The 12,905-nt window shown below is 38.2% G+C and overlaps 1 protein-coding gene across 1 annotated transcript in view; it reads left to right on the forward strand.

Annotated features, from left to right (window-relative positions):
• ds (dachsous cadherin-related 1) overlaps positions 1-12,905 on the forward strand; it is a 136,130-nt gene that overhangs the window by 108,171 nt on the left and 15,054 nt on the right. Inside the window, exons 5-8 of the mRNA XM_015511815.2 lie at positions 84-368; positions 3,413-3,600; positions 4,643-5,059; positions 8,385-8,805. Coding sequence (XP_015367301.2) covers positions 84-368; positions 3,413-3,600; positions 4,643-5,059; positions 8,385-8,805 — 1,311 coding nt within the window. The remainder of the gene's footprint in view (positions 1-83; positions 369-3,412; positions 3,601-4,642; positions 5,060-8,384; positions 8,806-12,905) is intronic.

Genomic DNA, 12,905 nt, shown 5'->3' on the forward strand with positions numbered 1-12,905 from the left:
AATATTGATAACAGATGTTAAAACTGATCACATGATTTACATCTCCAAAACGTACAATGACATTGTTATGCGTGTGTTCACAGGACCCGACAGCGAGGACTCGGAGACATCGTTCCGGTTGGACGGCAACACTGGTGAGATATGGGCTGCGCAATTGCGGTCGGGAGTCTACAGGCTGTTGGTGGCCGCCAGGGATGGAAGCGGCTACGAGGCCGCCCAAGTGGCCCGAGTCCGAATCGCCGTGTTGGCCGCAGACCCGTCCAAACCGTATGCCGTGTTTATCAAGTCGCAGTACTCGTTCACAGTGCCGGAGGACGCGCCGGTGGGCACGGCCGTCGGCACTGTGGCGGTGTCGCCCAATCAATCAGGTACGTGTAGCAACACCCTCGAGAGCTTCAGAACACCGGATGTATGGTGGTAATGGGTGGGTGGATAGTTGGGGGGGAGGGCAAGTCGTCCATGTCTCTCAAACGTATATATTATAAGCGTGTATATAATAGATTTAATACAGAGTGATGAGAAAAATCTTTCGTGCGGAAACGTCGTAATAGGTACCTGCATAGTACAGGTGCGGTGCAGAGATCGCGAAAACGGCAGCCACTACACGCACACATCAAGACCGAGCACGACACAAAGGTCGAATATATGTAGAAAAAAAAATGAATGTAGCATGGTACACATACTTATATAGGAATGACTCTGGTCGTGAAGTGTATATATATCTCGCAATAATACGTCTTCATTTCGCATCCGATCACGATCCGTTCCGGGGGGGGTAAGTTACTAGACGTTTACATAATATCCCGTGTGCGCATATTATATATACAATGTGTATCGTCTCATCCGTGCACTCGGCGACTTCTCTCTAACCGTGCAGTCTCCTTCGCCGAGTCGTGCTAGGCATATATTACTACTAAGTATGCAGTAAGTCGTATTAATGTATTATTATTATTATTATTATGAGATACCTAGGTATACCATTATCAGTGCGACTGTTTGGAAATTCGGTGGCCACCGCAGCCGTTTGCACGAACAGCCAGCTCATTATAATGATACCACCCGACGACAATCGTCGCAATACGACACGCGTCGTTGTCCTCTACTGCTAGCTGCAGATTGAAATTCATTAACTAACTGGTTCGCACACACGCACACACACACGCACACACACACGCACACACACACACACACACACACACACACACACACACACACACACACACACACACACACACACACACACACACACACACACACACACACATATATGTATTTAACGTGTCTAATCGTCTAGGTAGATCGATCGGTTTAATATAGTTATGTATTTATTCTCACGCACGCCCGAGTTTAATATTATCCACGCGAGTAACAGATATAGTGCGGTATATATACTAGCTGCGTAAAGACCCTATTTTTCCAGTGGCACCGACCTCTCTTATTACGATACGACGAGATCGGAGATTTATATAAATAAAAATGAAAAGTTTTATATTCTTTCTTATACCCGCGATAGTTATATTCACATGATGCGATGCGATCCACCGTCAGATATTACACGAAACTTCAAAATAACGTATCACCTTTAAAAATTACTTCTTCGTACTACTCCCCTCTACTGCAACCGATCATCGGGTGACAGCCGTTAATGACAAATCTTTTCATCGACAAAATTTCCAAACCTATACAATGAAAATATAAATATTAAAGATATTTTATGTTAAATTATACATATACACGTTTACACACACACACATATATATATATGGAAAATGTACTGGCTATATGGTATGTGAGAGTGTAAGTGTGTGTTGTGTGTGAACGCGTGCGTGCATACATAACGACCACAATTTATGTCCGTTTACTTATCTCGCCCCACAGTAGTTATTTATCACCGCCGCGCCGCCGCCGGTCCGAACGAATTTCTTCGTCGTTATTAAAATTTTATTCAAATTAAATAAACCGGAACGTGGCGTTTTTTCGACCGAAGACGACGAATTTACGACGAGTCAACAATAGACGAGAAAAACAAACCAAAAAACCGAATATGTCATATTTCGGTACAAGGACCTTTCCGGTATCGGTAAACCGCTGCTGCGCTGGGCGATGACGACGGATCGTCCTGAAATGGTAAAACGAAAACAACAAAAAATCGTCGCGCGGGACGAGATTTATGTAAATCGTTCGTGGTTTTCGTGTATATTATATACATAATATAATACATATATGCCATAGCCAAAACACACTCGATTCTATTAAAATCTCACTTCATCCTACGGATGTGTATATTATTATATTATGCATGTATAGTGTATGTGTGTAATCTCATCCCCACTTTTACTAGTGTCTGATTTTTCCGAGGCCCGGTCAACCGGTGTTTCTGGATTTTAATTAAATGTTAATCTCTCCGAGACGCACCGCGAACCTCTCCGCGGAATAGCCAAATCCTTATAAACTAGCTGCACTCCGATATTTACGATAATATACTTCATAGATCATATTATTATATTAAGTATATTAATTTATATCCGCGTGTATGGAAAGTCGCGATCATGGTCGGAAGACTGCACGTTGACGATATTAGCAGATGAAGATGACGTTCACTACAGTTCCATATACATTATACATATATATCTGCATCATAATTTATTCCACCGAAGAAAAATGAGCGAGCCATCACGCGGATATCGATTTCCGATTTCTGTTTATTATTCCATCAAAGTAATTTTTAATCAAAAAAATATATTTTAGTTGAACATGGGGAGTTTTTTTTTAATTTTTAAATAAACCGGTCTGTAGAAATTATTATGTAATACCTTTACACCACATCAGCCACTCACACAACGGCTACCGATCAATATTTCTGTGTACGCGCCGCTTCGTCGTTTTTGTCGTATTGTGATTATTATCATTATATTTATTATATATATATCGCAATACCGCCGAAAAGGGCATTTAACACCGTCGTAGTGTTTATGTGCTCACCGAGTTACCGAGTTATATATATATCATAATATATTATGAATATTTAAGCTCATGCATGACAGCTCTCATTGTTGACAACGACTAGTTCTGTCACTATATATATGTATACACTTTACAGCCTATATTATATAGTTACACCCATTGATTGGTTCACTTGGGTTTTCAAAAATGTATTTTCAAAATGTTTAACTGTTAATCGTTATTCATATAAAAGTATATCAAAATTCAAAATATACATGAAACCAATTTTTTTTTAATTTTTACTTATTTCATTGTATGTACTCATGTAAAAAAGTACCTATAAGTCCACCATCCGTCTATTTGACACAAAAATCTATATTTGTATTGTTTTTTCTTCTTTATTTTTACATATTTTTTGTTTTATTATAGACGACTATTATTTAACGAATTAATATGATCCATGTTACAGGTTTAGACGATTCGGAATCTCTAAGGTATGCCATACATTCGGACGAGGCAAACGGATATTTCGCCATAGACCCGGTAAAAGGAATAATCAAAACGACAGCCGTGTTGGATCACGAGTCATTCGAATCGGTTCTACTCAACGTCAAAGCCTACTCGGCGACGAACAAATACTACGGAGCGCACACTCAAGTGAGTGTATATACATAACATAATAATATAAACAGCGATATTGTTATATTTAATAACCTTTTGTGCGTGCATTCCTACAATACTGCAGTTGTGTTCATATATGTGCTGTGATATTGACGTATTATATACAATATAAACGTTCGGTTTTTTTTTTTTTTTTTGTAAGGATTATATTTTCTCTCCGCACACACAGACATAATTTTATATACACTTTGCTCTATTGCGGGATCAATGCACATACGATCAGTTTAACGAGAGAGACCGCGATCAGTTGTAAAACTGTTTAATTGCGCCGGTGTTGAGCTGCAGGTGCGCCCATCGGGGAGGGGGGGGGTGGCGTTTATGAGTTTATGTTGACTTAATGGTCTTCGTGCGCAAAACCTTTACAACCCGAACGCGCTCAACACCGTAACGAAGATGTGTTTGTGTGTGTGTAATAAAACAAATCCCACTTAGGACCGGCGCGAAGTTTCTTTCGTGCGCTTATATTATATGTACCTACCTATAACTTGTTGTTTTTACTGATAGTTAAATATATCAACGGATGAATATTATAATATTTAGGTACATACGAGTTGGTATAGTGCTATTATATAGGTACCTACCCGTAGGATTTTCCTTGGATAAGTAACTGCATATGTATCTATATATATATGATGCGATCGTTAAACTGTCAATATTTTCCATAGACTCGGACGAATATGCATATGCCTCTATAATATAATAATATGCCGTCACGGTGTGTGTTATATATTTTTTTAACGATTGCAGTTTCAAACGAATGCACATTCATCACAGTACCTACTGAAACTGCGGCTATGTTTATGACGGTCTAAACTAAACGTCTGCTGTAGGGCATAATTTTAAATCACTATAAAATAAAAAGCTTATTCAACTAAAGAAGATAATAATATTAATATAACTCATATAGTAGTATACCTACTGTTATGAGTTAGGGATTTTTTCAAAATAGTTTTTTTTGGAAATAATACGTTGTTTGACTTTGCCAGAGTCTTCATATATTATATGTGGTCCATTACAGGTAAACATAATAATCGAAGACAAAAACGACAACTCTCCGCATTTCGATTCGAGTTCGGTGAGAATCGCCGTACCGGAAAATGTTGCGACAGGATCGCCGATATACACGGCTCACGCGACTGACTCGGATTCCGGCGCAAACGGACAGGTTCACTATGAGCTGATTGCCTCCACACAGGAACCATCGTACTTCCAGGTGGACCACAACCGTGGTACGATCAGCTTGATTCATGGATTGGATTATGAGACCGTGCACAGACTGACGGTAACAGTGGTTGCCAGAGACTCGGGGGTGCCGTCGCTGTCCGACAACATGACCCTAGTCGTGGATGTCCAGGACATTAACGACAACCCACCCGTATTCGAGCGGCCACATTACTCGGCCACTGTCCTGGAATCATTGCCAGTCAACTCGCAGGTAAAAATATATTTAAATGATGATACTTATGATTATTATTTTATTTGACCCTAATATACCATCGTAACCAACCTATAACCATATATATATACCATTTAAACTCTGCAGGTACCCGAACTACCTCACCCAGACTCATATATTATGACTAACCAATCGCGAGCTGCTGTAAACTATAATATATGCAGATCTTTTTTTATACAACACTATTTGCACACCTTTCCACTGTTTTATGCGTTATGCCATATCAACATCATACTTATATTTATTTCATTCCCCTGCAGACATTTGTAAATCTAACTTATTTTATGACAATTCCCCGAACAAAATATTATAAATAAAAAGATTTGTATCTTACTTTTAATTACATATTCCATAACTTGTTTACCCTAATATTATCATCTTTATCTTATTTAATATTTTAGTAGTCTATAAGTTAATATGAGCTATATAGTGTTCTCGCATATTTTGTTGTTTTTAGCTTTATTTAGTTTGACCATTTTTACAATGCACATACAACTTACATACTGCTGTATGTGTTCCGATTTGTTGTCTTCTTTCTGCTGCCTTCCCCAAAAAGTTAAGACCAACTGTAGATTTGATTTTACTCTTACGTATAGTTATGTGCACTAGTAACAAGTCCACCGAAAACGCTATGACGTTCCCACGTCGGCCGTTGTCACGACGCTCTTGTTAATTAATAACGGTACAACACGCGGGTGCCTATAGCGCGCGCGCGCGCAATGACCATCGACTCGCGAGGGGGTCACAGTCATGATTTCGCGTCGGCATATTATAACGGAACCACTCGACGGTATTGTCCTCGCATTCCGATAATAATAATACGTATACAATACACCGTCCGTTGGGTTATAATTTATACACAAATACGTGAACCCGCCTGATAAGGCCCGTTGTTTTTCCGATGGTAGAAGCCATTTGAAAAATAAAAATTATACTTTCCTATTAAATGAATTTTAACGTACCTATAACGGCCAATAATAAAATAATATAATTGTGAGGAATTTCACAATGGGGTACTTATGTTGAACGATAGCGGAGGGCGAGCAACCATACATATTAAGCCTTTACACGGCTGCAGCTCAGTAGTACTACCAGAAAAGTATTCCGCGGGGTGAACCAATTAAACAATAAACGACGACGACCAGTTAATGCTCAAAACCTTTAATAATATTATAATAACGCTGCACAACAATGCATCTCGCGTGTATAATAATAATCCAATACCTTCATAATAATAATAATTATTTAATGACTGATAATCTACGCGGTATATGAAGATCGTGCGCTGGAAGGGGTATAACACAATAATGATTATTATTTATTATATTTTTTTTTCTTTGAGACGAAACGCCCCGTGATGGGGTCCACGCCGCCCCGTGTAGTGCAACACCAATATCTCTGTGGAGAGAACGTATAATAGGAGATTCGATAACATTATAATATAATATAATAACACGGGTATCTACACTTATTGTAACGAGATCGTCAACCGCCAAAGACGTGTACGGGCGTAGAGTGGGGTGTATAAAGACAAAACTAAATAATAATATGCGCGTCTTTTTATCATATATTATAATAATAGTAATAATAGTAATAATAGTAATAATAAAATACATCGACATTGGCGCTGCTGCAGCCTATCGATTTTCCCCGGGGACGCGGCATATTATACACATAATATATTATATTAACATCGTCTCGCGGGGGGGTGTCGTGCGAGGCCCCCAACGAGGCGCGAACAATGCGTCATTGTGTTGGCAGAACTGCGCGTCCCGATAATTACTCGTCGTCACCGGTGCCGAATCGCTGCGGTGATTGATGGACGGCCGCGTGTGTGTGCGTACCTCCTAATATTATAATATAATAAGATTTGACGTGTCTGTGTCCCCACCCCGCCCCCTCTCGCCAATGACGGTCTCTCCGGGGTCGAGCGTATAGTTCACGCGCGGGAATGCCGCGCAGGCGGTGGTCGTCACCGCGAGCGTGGTATATACCGCGCGCTCAACGTTTTCTCTCCGTGTGTTTTATTTTATTTTTCCCGTTCGTTTCGATACAACCGCGTTATAGGTACCACCTACCCGTAATATATTATGGCTTCGTGTTACGGGATTAGAACGAGGCGTAGGTAGGCTGCTGCAGGTATATATACCTAACACTGCGACGTATATGGTCCTATATATAATATATATATTAATAATAATATGAGATATGCTGCACGGCTATATTATTATGCGCGCACTTCCGCGGCGGCAATCCGACGACGACAATCTGTCGGATTTAGATGCGTATCGAGTTCATCTTGTGTGCTCGCGGATGCGATATATTATTATATATTATATTAAATATTAATACCGTGTGCCCTGGCGATGGATGGTGTGTGTGTACTGCGTATATACCACGGTAACCCGCGCGCGCGGACAGTATAATCTGGACGCCAATAAATTAGTGGGGCCCGCTGACGTTAATCTCGGACTCAATTAATTCACTTTAACACGCGCGCATCGCATTACCGACCGTATTCCGCGTACCTACAATTATTATTATATTCATAAACGAGTTCTACATAAAATCGCCCGCGGTCAAATGCAGCTGCATTATATATTATATAATACATATATATACACGACTTAGCGGTTCACCGACATCGTGGTCGCAATGATATGATATTGTCAACACTACCGTTCAACTGCAGCATAAATCTCTCATGCCCCTCCAAAATACCTACCAACGGACAGTGATGCAATATATCGCGATATGTACAAAAATATTATTCGGTACGGTAGAGAGCTTGTTAGAGGCGTCCATTTGTAGTGACTAGAACCATCCTTACTTGTAGGAAATCCAGAGTGGTATAAATAATATGATTGGAAAAAAATATTCATTCGATTTTAAATTAAAAATAAACAATCAAAGAATGTAGGTATATTATATAGGTATACTATATAACCGCGGTTATAAGCCGGAAGGGGATTACGAGCGGTGTTGATGTTGCGTGTGACTCTATAATCTGCAGCTATAATCTGTGAACTACGCATATACGTCATCGCACTAAACTACACGTAGTAATAGTTCCGATAGTCAGCAGTTTGCTTCCAAAATCAATTTTTTTTTAGATCCTAAATCAAATCCGTACAATCAATTGAAAATCGACCAGCTCGAGTCAATATATATATATAAAAAAAAAATTGATGACATTCACTGACCGCTGCATATTATGTTTATTTTAAATTATCTAGTTTACTGTGATGAACATGGAACAATTTTTTTTTGTAAATAACACCCTATTTTCTTTGTTGTATTGCAGATCGTGCAAGTGACAGCGTTGGATGGGGACAGTGGTAACAACGCTCGGGTCACTTACAGGATATCCAGTGGCGACGGCGGTGGATCGCTGGACGTGCACCCCGGTACTGGATGGGTGTACGTCAAGGGCCCTCTGGACAGGGAAACGCAGGACACGTACGAGCTGACGGTGGTGGCCACGGACAATGGGTCGCCGGGACCACTGGCCGCCACTGTGGTCGTGGTGGTCACCGTGGCTGACGTCAACGACAACGATCCCGAATTCGACAGGGAACATTACGAATTCCACGTGGAGGAGAACCGACCGGCTGGCACGGCGTTCGGCGCTGTTTCCGCTACGGACCGCGATGCTGGCGACAACGCACTTGTCCGGTACTCACTCATACCGTCAAACTCGAGTTTCAATATCAACCTATACTCCGGTAAGTGTTGACCATAATATATATCACACCGTGTACTCAGGGCTTGTACTCGCGTATTTATGTCTGTATTCAAATGGACTCGGGATTATTATGTCATACTATCTTAAACATTAATAATTTACGATAATATAATAATATTTAATATCGGTATCATATGTGAGTGAGCAACACTGGGTTAGCAGGAGAATTGAATTAATAATTTTTATTAGAAAGATTTGGATATATAGAAGAAATCTGGATTCCTATATATAGTGTTTAGTGTAGGTATACCTAATAACTTATTAGTAATAAGTATACTTAATTTAAAACGTATATGGGATAACAAAAGAATAAATCACGGAGGACGATTTTACCAGATACTAGATAAATTGAAGAAGCAAATGAGATCCCTCTTTTATTGATATTATTAAGGAAATACGTGACATTCAAGTAAGAGCTTTGGATATAAGCTTTTTATATTGAATTAAATGCAATTAATTTCTACTGTCTCTTTTATTCGTGATGTTTTTCAAAACTATTCCGACGGTAGGGAAGACTGATGCGTGTTGCAGAAACTAATACAGACATGTGTAGGCAATATTAGGCATGTGTGGCTGATGATGATTATTACAAGAATTGTATTTTATGTAATTATGTACAAACGACAGATAGAACGTTTTTTGTTAACCAACCGAAAAAAATAAATAACAACTGATACTTGATAGGAAACCACTCTAGTTCGACAACAAGCGTATATCACGTAGGAATATTGTATAATATAATATATTTATTGTGTACTGTGTACACCGACTACATACACGCGTGTAACAACATAACATAAACGTCAGTGTGTAATACGTGTGACACCGATGCATTTTTTATATTCGTGCCAACGACTAACGAGCTTCAAAACTGTACTCGGCGGCATTTTCGAAATCATTACCACTGTATCTCTGTCGTACCTTCCGTCGCTCGCGCCTGTTGTTCCGCGCACACGTTTATATTACATATAGGTACCCATGTGCGTTTAATTAATTCAACGGTGTTGTCGACGCGAGGTCTTTGCTCTCGACGCGCGACACGATCGACAATAATATTATATTTTCGTATCTTTCCGTTCCCATTTATACTTGGATACGACCGGGAACTTGAATGTACACAAAAAACAACACATAAGAGGCGGCTCGCACACTTTATGTATACCGCGATACCTATAGATTTATTATAATATGCCTAATATATTAATTATTAAAATACGCTTATGATTTCTATTCGTATAACCGGTAGGTATTGTTAGTATACCTATAGTATGATATATATAATATACCGAGGTAGTAATTAATAAATATTATAGTGTGGATTGTGTGTATATTCCGAGAGGCTGCGAACGCTCTCAAAAGATCCGTGTATTCCCCTCCCGTTCAATGACTAGCCGCATTTAGGGGTCAAGCTTTTATTATGTGTATCATCGTATATATATTGTATACGGTTTTGACTGACACTCATAGCACGAGAATAAACAAACTAAATAGGAATACTTGTGTTGTAGATATGTACTCATAACCACTTAGGTTTTATTATTATTATACATTTATACGTACTCTATGTGTTAGGAGGTCGTATCGAAGACTACTTATACTCAGTGCATGTTCTCTCGACAGCAAATCTCTCGACTCAAACTCGGTAATAATATCGCAGCTGTCATCTATTATATACATATAACGTGCGTGCAAAACAACCGATTAAAATTTATGTTTTATATTGGAGAGGAAAGTATTTGTACTTAAAGATCGTACTATTTGTCAATGATAACAAAAACGTCGGTTGTTATATTTTTTTCATCGCTGGTAGTTTAAAAAATGCCCACGTTATTTTATAACACAAGGGGGTAGACTTGTATAAACACAAAATAGGTACTAATTACAACGGTCTGGCGTATCGAAAATATTCTTGTGGTAATAATAATAATAATAATAATAATAATAATAAAAGAATAACATACATGTTAATATATATATATATATCGATAGCTTCAGCGGCGGTGGTGCAAAAGCAATTTTCTCGTAAATTATGGTAGTTATCGACAATTTGGGTCGGAATAGATATATGGGAGGACTACGCGGTGTGGTTGCGGCTGCCGCCAAATTACTGGTCGACTAGGGACCATTCGTGTATATTTTACCTGTACTACAACAGGTACACGATATTATACGGTAAGTGTACATATACGTGTGTGTGTGTGCGTGAGTTTTCGGTTTTGTGCGTGTTTGGTTCGCGTGCATCTCTGTCCTGGTGGATCGTCATCGTTGTGTGGTTCGTCGCCGTCGATGATGACCGTGAATTGGTAGTGGTTTTTTCCTACAATTCTTGCTATATAGCTCTGCTGCTATAGCTGCCGAACGTGGTTATGATAATACCAGATGTATGTGTATATAAACGCGTGCGTATATAATATAAGTCTGCTACCTATAGGTATACCCGAAGTACCCGCGTGTAACGCGTAGCGGTTGATGGATAAAAAATATAAAAAATAAAAACAATCGGAGAGGCCTTGAGGTCGGATACACCCTGAGGCCTACATATAGGTAGACTTCATATACCTACTACCTAGCAGTATCTAGCTGCTCCTGCTACTGCTGCTCGATCACTTATCACTGCAGTGGTGGCTTCTTATTATTATACGCATCGACTCGCCGTTGGCTATATACCTATGCTATTTACGTGTATATGTATATATATAGTATAAAAGTGTATGCGTGTATTTGTAAAAAATACAAACGAACAGCCCGCCTACAAATTGGTATTTTCAATATGAATAATTAATCACGTACCGGGACGGACGATAATATATATACAATAATTCGACTTTAGTGTATAGAACCCGACTTCCTATGTGACTTGGAAAAACGCCACTGACGTATTATATATTTTAGACTTTAATATTGTACATTTTATTGGAAAAATGCGCGTATAAATCTAGCACGCACAACAACCTATACCCAATTCACTTTCGCTTTCGCCATTCAAATAAAAAATTATTATTATAGCCGTCAGTTGGGTTTCATTTTTTGTTTTATCAAAAAAATTCAACTATTGCACGAACTGAATGCTTCTATGTATGACCTATTTTTTTTGAACTATATTCAAGTCTTTGCTTAGTTATACAATATTATGAATATACCTACTATAATAGTCGAATTTAATGACCATATTGCTTATATATTGACAGCTTTATGTTAGGTATATGATTGCAAGAGAAATAGTCAACTCCTTAGGCTTTATTTGTATGTATGCATAAGACAGAACATTAAACAACAAAATTATAATAGTTTACAATAAAAAGGAAAACAAATTTTCTGAGTTTTGTGGAAAAAAATAATATTTTTCACGAATATTATGGAATTCGTGTGCTATAAATCATGTTGGTAAATGACAGGCTATTATTATTTTAATATATCGTAAATTAGAAGATATTATATTCGACATATTTTGATGGATCAATATTTAGGTATAAAATATTAAACAAATAAAAACATATTTTTCTGTTGTTTTTTAAAAACGATCGAAATTTTAAAAATATAATTATTGTGAAAATTGAATAAAATATTGAATTCTTTCAAAAGCCCATTTCGCTTATTAATCAGTTTTGGTTTACATATTATTATAAATTATAATAATACATAATGCGTAACCGACTCAACGCAACTGATAGATGCTGATCAATACAATCGGTTTTATGCTATACATAACAACCATCGTAATAATTCGTAGGTATAATAATAAGCTATAATAAACCAATAAATAATAATATAATAGCGTAGTCGGCAACGCAATGTAACTTGGCGAAACGTGCGCAAATACGTTTTCATATAAAATTATTATTATTATGCATTCGAAATTTATGTCTCTAATTTTTAATTTTTATCACGCGAAATTCCCATTGTTTTAATAGTTTTATCGTTTCCGAGTTTATTGTTACTCGTGAGAGTACCTACAACTGCAGCAGCAGTACCGACGACGACAACAATAAGGTTCGCGGGTAGTACCTATACCATAAAAAAACCACCGACATTACACCAGCAGTAATTGTACGTTTTAACATCGTGTGCGCTATCGGTACA

The sequence above is a fragment of the Diuraphis noxia genome, unplaced genomic scaffold, assembly GCF_037042655.1.
Source record: "Diuraphis noxia isolate RWA-SAM2 unplaced genomic scaffold, SU_Dnox_SAM2 contig0002, whole genome shotgun sequence".
NCBI lineage: Eukaryota > Metazoa > Arthropoda > Insecta > Hemiptera > Aphididae > Diuraphis > Diuraphis noxia.